This window comes from Cynocephalus volans, chromosome 4 (genome assembly GCF_027409185.1).
Source record: "Cynocephalus volans isolate mCynVol1 chromosome 4, mCynVol1.pri, whole genome shotgun sequence".
In the NCBI taxonomy this organism is placed as follows: domain Eukaryota; kingdom Metazoa; phylum Chordata; class Mammalia; order Dermoptera; family Cynocephalidae; genus Cynocephalus; species Cynocephalus volans.
Window position 1 is genome coordinate 155,315,226 of NC_084463.1, and position 15,640 is coordinate 155,330,865.

Sequence of the window (15,640 nt, forward strand, 5' to 3'; positions counted from 1 at the left end):
CACAGCTGACATTTTGACTTTTGTATATCTACTTGTGGTTCTTATGATTCTTATGATTCTCTTATGATTCTTCCCTTTGTATAAATTTCAGAACTGGGACTTTTGGGGGTCAAAGACGGGTATTTTTTAGATATTTTGAATCAAATTTTCATATTCTTCTCTGGAAAGTTTCCTATCAGTGCTGACTCCTACCAGCGTTAGAGTTTTGATTGTCTTTGAAAGCTTACATTTTTTCCAAAGATCTCTGTCTATCCAATATATAAATATATACTGAATTATATATTGGGTATAAACTATATTTGTATATTAAATATATATACAAATTATATAAAAATATATTTTTTAAACTTGATTTTACCTAGAATAAATATTGGAAATGGCAGGGGAGAGTTATGACATAACATTGTTTACCTAATTCTGAACTATCTGGGAGTTTCATATGAAGTAATATTAGGTCATTTTATATATATGCATATACATATGTATATATGTTTTATTAAGTGGTTTGAAAAGGAGTACTTGGTATAAGGAAAAAATAGGGGATTCTAAACTATGTCATTTCATTTGTGGAAATAGGGAGTGTGTTGTTAAATTAATCAAGAGGATCAGAATGGTCTCCGAAAATATCAGCTGGGCTCTCCCTTTTCCCCTCACCCTAGGTTTACATGATGACTGGCAGTCATTGCGTTGAGAAGCTGGAAATTTTATTTTCATGGGTCACAGATATTGAGCTCCAGAGAACTTTGAGTCATTTATTCTACATAGTGGTTTTCCATGTTTTTACCAGAATATGATAGCACCCTAGACATCCACTTTGTAACATAGATTTGAAGTGAAGTGAAAAAAATTCCATCCATCCTTTGGAGATGTTTGACAGAAGGTAAACCCACCTCCTCCTTAGTACTGTGTGAAATTGGCTGTGATGTGCTCATGGTCGAAGGGTATGTAGTCGGCCACCCCTGGAAACAAGCAGAGCAGAACATGAGGTGACCACCATGGTGCATGAGACCACCCCACCCCCCATTAAATTTGTTAAAGAAATAAAATCATCCTAGAGGGAAATGGGCAGTTTGATTAGCATGGAAGGAATGGAACTGAGATTTTGGGAGTTCTTGTTTTCAGTCTCTAGGTCGCCATTTTGTAGTGCATGACTCTGGAAGTAAGCAAGCCTCTTTTTCCTCTCATATAAAATTTTGTTAATAATATTTACTCTGAAGAGTTATTTTCAGAATTAGGAATAATGGCTGCTGGCTGCCTAATACAGTACCTGACACATAATAATTGTGCAATAAATTGTGGCTGTTATTCAAATGGCCTATTTTGGTCAAAATTAGAGCATTTATAGGACGATCTCATATTCATTTTTGAAGATTTTGTTAAAAGGAAGGGCAGTAGGTGGAGAATTCTTGTCTTCCAGGACAGGAAACATAGATGATGACAATATCCATTATGTTTCAGATGTCTTCCAGGTAGCCAGAAAGAAGGACAATTCTAGTCTCAAATCCTTTTGAATTTCAGAGGCCTTTCCCTTAATCATCCTTTCTCGGAGAGAAGAAAAGCGATTAGCAGACTGAGAACCTGATTTAAGTTCCCAGGGCAATTTCTTGAGATGAAGGTGGTAGGAAAACTAATAATAATGATGACGAAGATGGTTAGCATTTTTGAACACATGACATGCAAAAGGCATTGTATTTAGTTATTTTAAACAAATTATTTCTAATCTTCACAATACCCCAAGAAATGGTTATTGCTATTTCCATTTTATAGCTGTCGAAACTGTGGCTCAGAGAAGATTCATTACTCATCTAACGCAGCTAGTTAATATAAGAAGGAGGTTCCATCCAAGGCTTATGTGACTCCAAGATATTCGTTATATGTTTTGCTACAATTCCACAAATTCTGACTGGCCAGATTTTGTTAAATACATGATAGACTCTAAGAAAAACATCTCTCCTGTTGTCACAGTGGGTAATGAAGCATCTTTACCAAGCTGCAGCCTTGGTTCTGCTGTTATTGTATTTGATATTACATCTCTGCATGGTAACATCATCCTTAGACAAAACTATAAATACCAGTACTCTTTAAGTTGGAGGATATTTCAATATTTGTGCAAAAACTTTAACGAATGTTAAGGTTTTGCTGAAGTCTGGGTTTTATTCTTCCCACTTTCTTCATACAAACATGAATGCACAGACATTCCTCTTTTTGGAGATTTTTTAAAAACCACTACAGCAAAAAGAAGCCAAAAATGAATTTTGAGTGAAGCTATGGTAGAAACCACACTTGTCCTAGAGTTTGGAAACCTGGGTTTGACTACCCATTCTATCACATGCTGGATGCTTGCCTGCAGAAGTCCCTTGAATGTCTCTAAGACTTAGTTTCCTTCTCCATAAAAAGAAAGCCACTAATACCTAGAGTTGATCTATCTATTGATCAACCTATCTAATGACTATATGTTATATACACATATATGTAATCACTGTATGCATAATTATTGTATGTACGCACACACACTCATGATTATTCATTGATTAAATAAATGAATGGCAAATAAAAGAATTAATGAATGTAGCCTTCAAACTATGCAAGAAATTCCCATTCCTTTTCTTCTCTCACCTTCATTCAAAGGTGTTTTGCCACTAAGGAACTCCCAGTATGTCTTGTGATTAACATTTTCAGCAATATTGTTGATAGAAGAGACAACAGGGCCCCAAGATGTCATTGTAGTTTCAAATCTGAGAAAAAATCATGTATGATTAATATCCCACTTTAAGTCAGGCAATAAGATGAAGGGATGGTGACATTCTAAATCTTTAAAGATCAGATAAAATCATGCTTGAAAGACAAAATGCAAGTGACTAATGCATATGAAATCACTTCATTTGGAATTAAATGAAATTAAATGGATTTTTAAAATCCCTATCAGTAAGCAAATTTTTTAAAATGTAAATGTCCAAAAGTGGGTGAAGAATTAGATGAGTAATGGATGAATATCCAAGACTAAATATTCTGAACTTAGAAAAATTGTATTTTTCAGTGATTTTTCAGTGACATGAGAAAATACTTATGCAATAATGTTGAATGAAAATATGGGATACAAATTTTACATGCAATGTCTGTCTGTCCCATGTATATGATGGATCACAACTATTTGTAATATGCATAGAAAAAAACACCTACAAAATTATTTTAAAAACTAATAGTGGTAATATTGTGGGTGGACTGTAGATAATTTTTTTCTTTATGCTTTTTTCCCTCTAAATTTCTACTATGTGTACTTATTACATTTACAATCAGAAAAAGGAAAACCACGTAAAATTAAAGCAGAGCTCAGAGAAGTAAAGTAGATTCAGAAGGTTTGAAAATTAAATATTCTTGAAGTGCAATTTTATCCTGACCTGTCTATAGAACTTAAGGAAATTATGGAGCTGTGCAGTGAGCAGCAGACACGATGTGCTTAAGATAACCCTGGGGAGCAGATCCTTATGCAGTGTCACTCAATTGTCAATTCCTTGGCTTTTGTTAGTACAGTAGTCCCTCCTTATCCTCTAAGGTTACGTTCCAAGATCCCCAGTGGATGCCTGAAGCAGCAGATAGTACCAAACTCTGTATATACTATGTTTTTTCCTATACATATATACCTATGATAATGTTTAATTTGTAAATTAGGAACAGTAGGAGATTAACAACAATAACTAAAAACAAAATAGAACAATTATAACAATATACTGTAATAAAAAGTATGTGAATATGGTCTCTCGCTCTCTCTCAAAATACTATAATGTTTTCGGACTGTAGCTGACCCCATCTAACTGAAACAGCAGAAAGTGACACTGTAATTAAGAGGGCACTACTTCATTCCTACTGGACATCTCTCTGCAGAATTTGTATCATATCATCTTTTCTTTGACAGTATCTCCTCTTTTCCTTTCCGTGACTTGGCACTTTCCCTCTACTCCTCCTATAGCTTAGACTTCTCCATATTTCTTTACTGCTTCTTCTTTTTGCAAATTGTAAGCATTCTCCAAAATTTAATTTCCTCTTCTGTGATTTATTTCTGTATTTATCCTTCCCTGACAGGGGAATAGAAAGAATATGAGCTTCAGAATTGATCGAATCTGGGTTCAGCTGTCAACTCTATTAGTTACACATTATGTGATCTTAGGAATGTTACTTAACTTCTTTGGGCCTAGGGTTCTATCTGTAAAATGGGAATAATAACTTGTCTCATGGTTTTGTTGGGTACATGTATCTGCCACCTACTGCACGCTTCCTTAACTTGGGTCATCACCTTTATCAGATGACTGTCCAATCTTTTTTTGCCTGTTCTGACCTCTTTTTCTAAGACTTCCTCTATACCTCCAAAAGCTTTCTAATGTTTTTATTTCAAACACCTATAATTAAATGTCTAAGAAATTAAAAATCTTTCTATGAAAGCCATTTTTCTTGACACACCTGTCAATAGTTTTGAAGCTTCTCTGTCTTGACTTCTACCTCTCATCACTCATGGAGCCCTGTGGAGTCTCCCCTTGGTATGTCTATTTATCCTAGATGAAGTCCTTGTCACTTCACACCTTCATTAATGTAGTCATGCCCTTGCTTTTCTCCTTGTCTCCTGTTCTCACAACCCAAGTAACATTTTACAATATGTATTTTCCTACTCAAAAACTTGCAATGCTTCTCTGCAAAATGAAGCCCAATGTCCTTAGCCTGGTATTTCAGGCTTTTTACGTTATCACCCAACTTACCCTTTCAGACGTCACTCAGTTAATTCAGTTGTGCATTCTCTCCTTTAGTCAAGCTACCCTACTCACTGACCCCCAATTTTTTACTCATTCCTATCTCAAATGCTTTGTTCTAGCCATTTCTTCTTCCTAGAATGACCCCTTCGTACGTCTTTCTAAATAGTACCTACTCTTTGTGGTCCAAAGCCATGGAGCCTTTGATTATTCTAATCCGCAATGGACTCTCTCCTCTGAATTCATGTTTTTAAAACTCCATCCTGTATCGACTTGTATAATTTATTTTTTCATGAAAGCTTTGCCTACTTACTAGAGTGCAAGCTCCTCAGGGGGCTATTAAGTAAAAATCTTTTAAATTACCAGAAGAAATAAAAAAGTAAGAAAATGAAGGAAGGGAGGAGAGAGAGAATGGGAGTTCTGGTTAGGCCTGGGGAGAATGGTGAATTCCACTCGTAACACTCACTTGAACATGGGATTTTTGCGCTCTGCTTCTTCTAGGACCACAAGTAGTACTGATCCACTTTTCACACTAACATCGATGGTCACATTGAACAGCAGCTCTACCCCCCTCAGCTGGTTATTTATGGTGTATGTGACAGTGATGTTGGTTGCTGAGGTGGGGACGGGGCTGGGATGGTTAGGTAGAGTTGGTTGCACCACATGATCTGTGAAGAACAAAGAGGCCAAAGGTACCCAGGATTATAGGGTTTGTATTATAGGTATAAAATCTCTGTTATTGGCAACTCGTCCTAGAAAACGTTTCAAGGAAGTAGCAAGTTTCAGATCATTTAACAGAGTTATGGACAAACAGTGCAGAATCATGGCAAGGACTCCATGGTCACCTTGTTAAAGTTGGTAAACCACTGGGAAACAGCCTAAGGAGTTAGGTGAATGTGGTAGTATTTGGTATGATTGGGATCGATCTGTTTGATTTTCATCTCTGTACATTTTGCATTGAGATAGACAAGGAGCTTATTAATCTCTCCTTGTCTTAGGAAGTCCGTGCAATGTAAGAGGAATAATGCTTTATATTAGTATTTGATTAGAAGACTTGGAGGAATCCATACCAAACACTAATTATCTTTGGGTGATAACATTTTATGCAGGACCCCCAATTTCTAAATGCATATTTCTGCAATTTTTGAATTGTAAATATCTCTGTTATATTTATAATTGGATAAAATAATTATATTCAAAATTAAAAAGCAGTATGCTAGGTTTCTACCCCATGCTATAGGTGTGCTGTGAGCATCAAGATTTCATAGTTAGATCTTTAAGGCTTTGTTTAAATGTTAATTCTGTTCTCCTCCTCAGCCTCCCAAACAAAATTAACGATTTGTCCCTACTCTTTTTTTTCATGTTTGTTTTGCTTTCACATTGTATGTGGCTTCAATTGCTATCTAATAGTTACCTTCTTCTTCAAAATATGGCAGTTTTTCTCTACATATCTGTCTCTTGACTTAGTAAAGAGCAGATATAAAATATGTATAATGTTTGTGGTACATTTGTCAAGTGAATAAATGAAGCTATATGTTGCTTGGTTGTTGGGACCATGGATCTTTGCCCATTATGGGTGCTCCTTAAATGTGTGCTGAGTGAAGTAGACATGGGGCTGAATTCTCAGGGCAGGATCCTTGGCTGTTTTTCAGTATAGGCTCTTGGGGATTAGAAGTCAGGTGTGGCTCTGCCCACATGGGAGTAATGAATATGACAAGCCTATATGCTACTTAACATCGGTCCACATATCATTCCTGGCTTAAGTTGCCACTTTATGACATAAGAGGAGGCAGAGGTTGAAAAGAGTTCTTACCAGTGCTACAAGTCACCTGGGGCACATCTAGGTATGTCTTGCCTTTCAGGGAAGGGAGGATTTGGGCAATGGACATGGGGTTTTTGAATTTCCCCTGCTCAATCTCATACAGTATTGTATCCATAGTCTCCTGACAGTCCCACTCCTTGTCAGGTTGCTCAGGTGTCACGGAGAGAGCCTGGGACAGGGAGAGAGAGACAGAGGAAAAGAGAGAGAAGAATTCAGCATAGCTGAGAGTTGGCGCTTATATACCTTATAAGGGATAGATTTGATCACTAATCCTTATGATCACTCAGAAGCCAAAACTGAAGCTGCACAAGGTTTGGAACTACGTTTGTCTTCTTCAATGCTATGTTCCCACCACTTAGCACAGTGTCTGTCACATAGTAGTCACAAGACAAATACTTGTGCAGTGATCAGATTCAGGGAGCACTATTGGGGCTGCCATATTTACTAACAATTCTTGGACATACAGTGAGGGTGAAAGCTGAGCAAAGCAAGCTCCAGAGTTAGCTTTAGTCTGGGACAGGGGGGCCACATAGATGGAGCAGCCTCTTTTGTTTCGCCTTGTCATGACTACCCTTTGGTGGCCTTCTCCCGCACTCTGATGTGTCAGGACTGTCAGCCAGTCAGAGGCTTCACAACCCTGGCCACAGGGGAAGACTCATGGCCTGGGCTGGGCTAATTACAGTGTGACAGTAATGGGTAGACACATGCGCTAATCAGAGTCCTTCCCTGACATGAAGATATTAGGAAAGAGAAACATTTTTTCCCTGCTGGGATTATTCAACTGGGAGCATATGAGTAAACACTGAGCTGCTAGAGATCGTCTTCTGCAGCCAGTCTGAAGACGCCATGCAGCAGAAGAGAGTGAGGAAAACCAGAGCTGGGAGGTAAAAAAAAAAAAAAAAAAAAAGTCCCTTACGTTATGATTTGAGTCCTTTATTCTGGTTATTCCTGAAACCACCTAATCTAGCCCTGGACTTCCCAGTGTATGAGAAATAGTAAGCCCCCATTTTCTTACTTAAGTAAAAATGATTTAGGTTTCTGTTACTTGAAAAATGAATCTTGATTAATACACCAAGCAATTCACTTAAGTTTGCAGAATTTTATATCTCATGGGTAAAATAGAAATCATAATTCCTGCCTACCTTTGGTGGTGGGGTCATTTGAGGTTCCTATGGGCTAATATGTGAAAGCATTTTGTAATGTGTGATGTGGAAGCTATTCCTACCACCTCCCTCCCTTTAGAATTGTGCTGACTACGGCCAGCAGAGCATGTTAATGGGTTGGGATTACTGACAACTGATTCACCGGAAGCTTGGGATGGGAAATGAGAGAAGAGAGAGAAGTTTCAGAAATGGATCTCTCAGCTTAGAGGCAGTAGTAGGAGCAACCAAACAGTTATGACAGGAGTGACCATCACTCAACAGAGGCCACTTTACACGGTAGTGTAAAGGGGCCATCAGGGAGGTACTCCTCAGAAACAATATCTTGTCCGCTTGCCATATTAACCTCCTAAATTCCACTCACCAAGATGTATACCCTTAGGATAAAACATTACCAATACCACTACTCTAGAGAGGAGTGACGCATTAAGCTGTTAGAAGTCATTAATAACCTTGCATGAAGAAGTTTATCAGATCCCTTTTCAAGGTAAGTTCCTGTCAGAGGAACCCTGAAGCAGTAGAATATTGATGGGGAAAAAAAGAGAAGAAGTTCTAGAACAGAGGCAAAGTCTCATAAGTGCTTTTGGGAAGGGATGCAGGTGACCCAGGCCACGTGAAGGGCCTGACATGCTGGATGAGGGCAAGCAAAGGCTGAAAAGGAGCTTTAATAGTACTGCTATTCTGCTGGGATGGACCATGAACAATTATTAAGTATGATATTGTATTGTGGCCTGTAATTTCTTTATACTACATTTCATTTAACCTAGTTGCAACCTCGTTATTGTGGAGAAAATGAAATTTAGAGAAATTCAGTATTTCTTTGAGATGGTGGTAGATCTGGGATTCAAACCCGAGTTGTGATAGCTCCAGAGCCCTTTGCTTTTCTACACCAGAATATTTTAGATTGGAAAAGGTTCCATATTAGATGCCTGGTAATTTCAGATTCCAGGCTGCCTGGGTAAACTCTAGATATGGGCAGTAGGGAAAGCTTATGTATCCAAACTGACATAAAATCCATGTGGCCTGTGGTATCTGGCTGTGGTGGTAGCAAAAGTTTTAATTCCCAGGTACAGCTTATCAGAGTGTACCTAGCAGGTGATAGAAACCCAAACAGAATTCACAAACGAAATTTACAAAAGTAAACCCTTTTCTGTCCGGCACTAAGTTGAACCAAGTGAGTCACAACTGCACTGCCCCCCCCCCCCAAAAAAAACCCCAAACCCCCACCCTTTGGAGTGCTTTTTTGCTTCCATAAAACTTTCTAGACCCAAGCCCTGGGAATGCTCATGTATGATTCAGCCATGGAAAAAACAGGGCTTTGTTCCGTGTTAAAATCTCATTGACCATGACATAGAAACCCACGTCATTCTTATTAGTCACTTCAGTCCATGGTTCTTTGGAGTGGGAATTTTGTTTTTACTGTTATGTTTAACAAGAGCTAATTCCTAGGCTGTTTATGCCCTCTCCTAATTTTAATGTGTGGAATACCAATACCAGTCTCTATTTTCTCCCCCAGGAGACAATTTCTTTCCAAGAGTAGTCCAGAGCTATATTAGCTTTAGGAATGGCATTATAACTTCTCCCTTTCCCAGGTTTTCTGAGTTGGGGAGTGCATGGTGCAGAATATCCCATAGGATATTTTGAGATGTTAGAGTACAAACTTCTTAGTTTGGGTTAGAGGATTTGGCCACAGGTGGCTTTTTGATTTCTGATTCTAGTTGGTTCTCTCTCCCTACTATCATTGGCACATCTGCAGTCCACGGAGGATGCTGCCCTAGTCACCTGGGGTGGGGTGAGGGTGCTGGATTTGGAACCTTCAAGTAGCATCTTACAGAATCCAAGCCTGGGGATATAATAAGAAAGCAGGGGATTGAGTATGGACTTGGCTACCAGACAAACCTGTCTGTGCCATTTACTATGGGTTTTTATGAGGTTGAGTCAACTTTCCATTATTTTTCATTAATCATTTTTCATACAAACCCACCTTTTTTGGATCAAGATAAAGGGCCGAAAAAAGAACACCTTGCTGGCAAGATTAAATCAGAAAATTCAATATTTTTTGAGGACCTGCTTTAATATCTTTGTTATTTATACATCAAACACTCAATAGTCTACAACTATTATTAATAAACCAATACATTTCTTGGATTTGTTTATTTCATTTTTATCCCAAGGAAGGGAACCAGGTTTATACAGGTGTGTTTTCACACTTTACCTGTGAGGTAGGAAGGAATTAACACTGACCTGCATTTTACCAGTAGAGAAACTGAGACACAGGCACCACAAGGAATCTACTTCAAGTCACACTAGCTGGACTTCCCCACAGATGTTAGCAGAAGCTGGTCTCTTGATCCTACAGTCAATCCATGTTTACCGGCATGGACCCAGCGCAGAGCACACAGGATGTGTTTACCTGTATGGCAAGGCCAGTACTGTAGATGTCTCCAATGATGCCGTTGTCTTTGATCCTCATGCTGATATTCTCCACAATATCCTTTAGTACCTGACCAAACAGAGCTCTGTAACTTTCCCCTGAACCTACAGAGATCTTGTTGTACATACAGGTCAGAGCCAAGGTCGCCACTGCTCCCGTGTCTGTGAATCACAGGGGGATAAGACCACAGTAATCACCACCACAAGAATATAACAGCTAACGTTTCTTGTGTGTTTACTGCATTCTAGCCGTGTGATCTCCTTTACTCCTCAGGACAACCTATGGAATAGGACCTGCAATTATCTCCATTTAAGAGATGAGAAAATGGAGGCTCAGAGAAGTTAAATTACTGCCCAAGACCACACAGCCAGTGAGTAGCAGCACCAGGACCTGAACCCAGCTCTGCACAACTCAACAGCTTGTGCTTTTAATTCATGTAGACTGACAGTTTGTTCAATCCTGCTTCTCCTGTCACAGTGTTTATCTTTCAAAACATCACCAGTTTTTCCAGGCCTAGCCATCACCACCTTTCAATGAAGCCTTCTCAGTCATCCCAGCACAAGAGAATCAGTCTCTTTTCTGAACCCCTTTAGCATCTGTTGTTTACACTTGTTTTGCAGTCTCAGTACCCTCTTTGTTGTTATGCTTGTATGATCCCCTGTAGCACCCAGCATGTGCACTTTTTCATTATTTGCGTGTGATAAACATGAAGCATTGAGAAGAATGGAGTGTGGAAGCATCGGTAGCGATTAAAAAGAGGGTGCAGAGTAGGGCTGAGGCAAGATATTGCTGTTTCATTTGGGAGCAACTTCTGACTTGAGTGACATAGTTTATTGTTCCCCATGGAGGTTCTGTGGCTGCCTGACATTTCAAGTGCTATCCTTGTCTCTATATGTTACTATCTCCCCTTCCTTCATTTATTACTTAATTCTCATGTCCATCAAGCATTTGTAAAGTATCTCTCATCTACAGATGCACTCGTGGTTCTCACTCCTCCCTGTGTAAAGTTTTCTCTCCCCCTGCCCCCTCCAGCACACTGTGCCTCTGATGTTCCTAGCTCTGGGCTGCGTTTGACAGTGGCGACCTACTCACCCACGTTGAAGGGAGAGGAATTGGCCAGCAGGGTCTTGGCAAAGCGGACTGCTGTTGTTAAGGTGGCCTCGGGGTTCTTCTGGCACAGTGCCAAGATTGCCAGACTGGGCCCATAGAAGGCTGTTGCTTCAGCATTGGAGCCTCAGAAAGAGATAGAGAACTTCAGGAGACCAACATTCACCATGATGAGGACATTTGTGAAGAAGGAAAAGCCAAACCTTTTTAATAGAAATTGCTAGAAAACCTGTCCCTAAAGAAAGTCACGGTATTGGCAAAGGATAACTTCAGTGTTCCTCAGAATATAAGAATATCATCCAGCTTTCGAATAGAATAAAATAGAATAAAAGGGGTGATGCTATCTCCAGACAGGTGATGGCCTGACAAGTCTGTGTCCTTGGGGTGGTGGCCTTGGATTGGGAGCGAATCTCTCACTTGTGGGATTATCAGAGGGACCAGAGTGGAGGCTACATTGTGTCTCTTCCCTAACTTTCCACTTTCCCCACCCCCACCCTTTTCCTTTATGGGTTTAAAATTCTCCAGATGGACCATGTGCCTCATTCTCCCCTCCCTTCCAGTGAGGTCTTACTTGAAGGTGCCCAATTCTCCATTTGGCTTTGCAGACTCAACACTTCATTCTCAGGGTCTTGGCAGGAGGAGGTGAGGGCCATAATGGTGAGGGCGAGCTGGCCGATGGTGAGATCTGCAGAGGAGAGAACAAAACAGTTCAACAAAGACGTTCTCAGGGCAGGGATCCCAGAGGCCAGGGCCAAGCTCTCTGCTTCTTATCTAGATCATTTTGATTTTTTTTTATAACATGACTAGTTTTTTGATCTGTCTTTCCAAAGACAGAAATATGGAAAAATACTAAAGGGAATATTTAATTTAGTGGACTCTGTGTGACTTGATGACTCCACCCAGAATCTCTGGTATCTGACCAGAAAAACAGTGAGAATACCCTTACAAATTTATGTATGAAAATTTACAGTTACAAGATAATTTTAATTTTTTTGTATCCAGCTAAACCTCAAGGCACCTCCTGGTAGGAAGGCAGAACAGAGATTTTCTTATTATTGCTACTGTTGTTTTTATTAGTAGTGTTAGTGTTATTGTTACTAGAACTGCCTGTATTTTGCAAATGAGGAAAATGAGGTTGAGCAGGATTCAGTGACTTGTTCAAAGTCACAGAGGCAAGAAGTGGCAGGGCCAGAGCTGTAAGCCTGCTTTTTTTGCATTAAGTCTAGTGCTCTTTCTGCTTTACTGCCATCCTCCATGAATGCTCTGACTTCATCCATATTTCTTCCCAGGTATTTTAGAAGTATGTAGGGAAAGGTGTTAAAGATGATTAAGGTACAGTCAGAGGCAGCATTGGTGGGCGACATGAAATTGGGATACAGGGGTGGCCAGTGGCCTGATTCAGGGAGGGGCCTCACCAGCAGTGTCGCTGGCCATGAGCTTGTGAGTCAAGAGCTCCTGGGCCTCCACGTTGTAGGCGCCGGCCAGGTTCATGGCAATCAGGATGCTGGGGTTTGGGTAGGATGATGCGGTCACCGAGTTCTCCATGAGCACTTGTATGCCATCCACAAAGGGCTGCTGTGCTGAGGGAACAGCTGGGAAGACAAAAGCCACTCACTAACCCCCTAACCCTTGTCCCCTCTCCTCAGAAACACAATTCCTGTGTCTTTTATGCCTTTTAGGAGAAGACTCGATTAGCATTGATATCCTAAGTGATTGAAGAGAAAAGGAGAAAATATTGAGAATTTTCTTTTGAGGCCAATTAGTTTCTACATCGCCTCAAATATCCCATATCTTTAAGAAAGTGATTTTTCATTTAGTAACTTCAAGCAATATGGCTCACAGACATTTCACATGAAATCACTGATTTCTTTGCCTCCATTTTTTTCTCACTCTTCCACAAAGAATATTAAAGATTTGGGATATGACCTGTTCTCAGCAAGTACCAGAACCTCCTGCTAGTAGCAGTGCCTGGTCACAATGGCCACTGAGTGTCTCTGTACCGTCAACCATCATTCTTGCAATAGTGCTTCAATCTCTCTTAATAAAAAAATGCTTAGACTTGACTTTCAAAGAACTTATGCTATGAAGTCAGGAAAGATGAACAATGTACACTCACACCCCTACTTACCTATTTTGGACCTCCTACAGTGATTTCTATTTTCAACCACTTTCTCTTCAGCAGACCTCAGTGTCTGAGGTCTCTGCCTCTCCCCTGGGTAATTGCTTCTCTGACCTCCTTGGAAAAAACACCATACTCACAGCATGAACTTCGGGTCTGGGTACTGGTCCCAGCTGTGGCCCAGAGGAGACTGAGTAGGTAGAAGGCAAAGCAGGCCATCTCATGCGCTCCTGTCCTGTCCTCGTCTCATACACAGATATGAGTACTTGCAGGTGGAGTATTTCTCTTCCTTCTTTTATACGTGCTTCTCTTTGCGAAACAGTCTGTCTGCCCTAACCTGAGGTCCTATGCTGGCCTCTCCTTCTCTGATATAACTAATTTCCATGTGCTTATCTAAGTTTACTTACTACAGACTGTCCAAGGTGCCTGCAGGTGACTTCTAGGCAGCACAGTCATATGAGAAACTTAGGGCTAGATATGCAGTGGAGGCAATAACAAGAAAGTGTCCTTTACCAAAATCCTGGGTCACTACATGGGAAGTTTGGCTAATGTGTGAGTATAAACAAGACTTCTCCTAGGCCTTGTTATACCCAGTCAGTCCTCCTGGCTGTTTATCAGCAACCACTTCAGTGAGGTTAGGGTGATTTGGAGGCATAAGCTCATTTTATGGTCTGAGGCACCTTCTTTATGCCCTTTTAGACTCTCAAGTGGGGGTCTGCCAGGTAAAGTCTGGGTTTATGAAATTAATTAAGCTGACATGGACATGGGTTCTAGCCTAGACTCTTTGCAGTTGAGGCAAGAAGTGGACCTCAGTTTTCCAGAAATTTTGTTTGATTTCTTTTTCCTTATCTGGGGATAAAAGCATTTGAAACGCCCCAAAGGCTTGAGGATATTATTTTTTAAAATAAGTAATTAGAAAATGTGAGATCAATTGACTATATTAAGTAAACTTTTTTTTTTCCCAGAAATGTAGTTGTATTATAAAGCAAAGTACAGTATACCTCCCTATAACAGAGAACTGGAAATAGCATTCTAAATTATGAAGAAGGAGGCTTAGTTTTTAGTTTTGTATTTTAAGGATCTCCTTTTAGGGGAAAATTCTCCAGGGCCCATTTTAGAATAAAAGTCAAAGTCCTTTTAATGACTTGCAAGGCCTTATGAGATCTGTCTTCTGGTTTCCTTTCTGACCACTTTTCTCCAACCACTTTCTCCTTTGCTCACTCTGCTGCAGCCACACAGAACTTACGTTCCTCGAACACATCAGCCACCTTTACACTTGATGTTCCCTCTACCCAGAACACTCTTCTTCCAAATATTGCTATGGTGGCTCCCTCACTTCCTTCATGTCTCCTCTTAAAGGAAAGTTTTTAGAGAGGCCTTCCCAGACCATGCCGTTGAAGGTGGCCTCACCCCCACCGACACCCACCATGCCCCTTATCTGCATGACTCTTTGCCCTGTGTCACTCTATGTGTGTAGTTGATTGTTTCTCTCTTCCTACTAGAACTTCCTCTCCAAGGGGACAGGGGCTTTATCTGTTTCACTCACTGCTCTATGCCCAGCACTTTCAGCACTGCCTAGATCGCAGTAGGAATCAAAAACATATTTTTTGAATGAGTGAATTAATGAGCAAATTTAAAACATGGGCTATAAGGAACTTTTCTCTTTCTCAGAAAACATTGGTACATGTTGGGGTGTGCCAGACAGCTTCTAACATGGCCCCACATTCCCACCTTCCGGTATTCATGCTCTTGGGTAGTGCCCTTTTCCAGAGTGCGGGCCGGCCTCACTTCTAATTAATATAATGTAGCAGAAGTGAGGGGATGAGGTTATGAAAGACTATTTCCCTCTTGCTTTCACTCTTTCTCTGGCTCTTCTTGCTTCTTGCTCTCATGAAGCCAGATGTCAAGTTGTGAGAAGCCAATGTGGTGAAGAACACAGCAGCCTCCAGCCAACACTCAGGGAGGGAGGAATTCTGCCAACAACTGTGTGAGAGAGGTTGAAAGCAGGTCCTTCCCCAGTTGAGCTTTGAGATGAAGGCTGCCCTGCCTGACATCTTGATTACAAGACTGATTATGGCATAATTGTTGCAGTTAGCAAATACCTCCCAGAATAGGAACCACACAGGCCAAACATTTCTTAACTAATACATTTGACAGACCTTGGTTAACCATTGCTGGGCTTATTTATTTGTTTGTTTTTTCTGTGGCTAATTTTCTGGTATCAAAGCACCTGGACTCTGGACACTTGTGACGTTTATT

General features: G+C 40.3%; 1 protein-coding gene across 1 annotated transcript; it reads right to left on the minus strand.

The window, feature by feature from the left end:
- Positions 1 to 897: 897 nt before the first annotated feature.
- Positions 898 to 13,600, minus strand: CBLIF (cobalamin binding intrinsic factor). The gene is made up of 9 exons (XM_063092411.1): positions 13,522 to 13,600; positions 12,678 to 12,854; positions 11,834 to 11,947; positions 11,248 to 11,388; positions 10,135 to 10,316; positions 6,553 to 6,730; positions 5,206 to 5,407; positions 2,617 to 2,735; positions 898 to 959 (listed from the first exon to the last, which is right to left on the minus strand). The coding sequence occupies exons 1-9, from the start codon at positions 13,598 to 13,600 to the stop codon at positions 898 to 900; spliced, it is 1,254 nt and encodes a 417-aa protein (XP_062948481.1).
- Between the last annotated feature and the right edge of the window lie 2,040 nt (positions 13,601 to 15,640).

Bases quoted from the DNA above. Each gene is read 5' to 3' on its own strand.
- CBLIF (XM_063092411.1), bottom strand. From the start codon at position 13,600: ATGGCCTGCTTTGCCTTCTACCTACTCAGTCTCCTCTGGGCCACAGCT. The intron at 2,736-5,205 runs GTGAGTGTTACG...ATTTTTTCTCAG, and splicing joins CGCAAAAATCCCATGTTCAA to ATTTGAAACTACAATGACAT. The intron at 960-2,616 runs GTGAGAGAAGAA...GCTTGTTTCCAG, and splicing joins CAAAACACCTTTGAATGAAG to GGGTGGCCGACTACATACCC.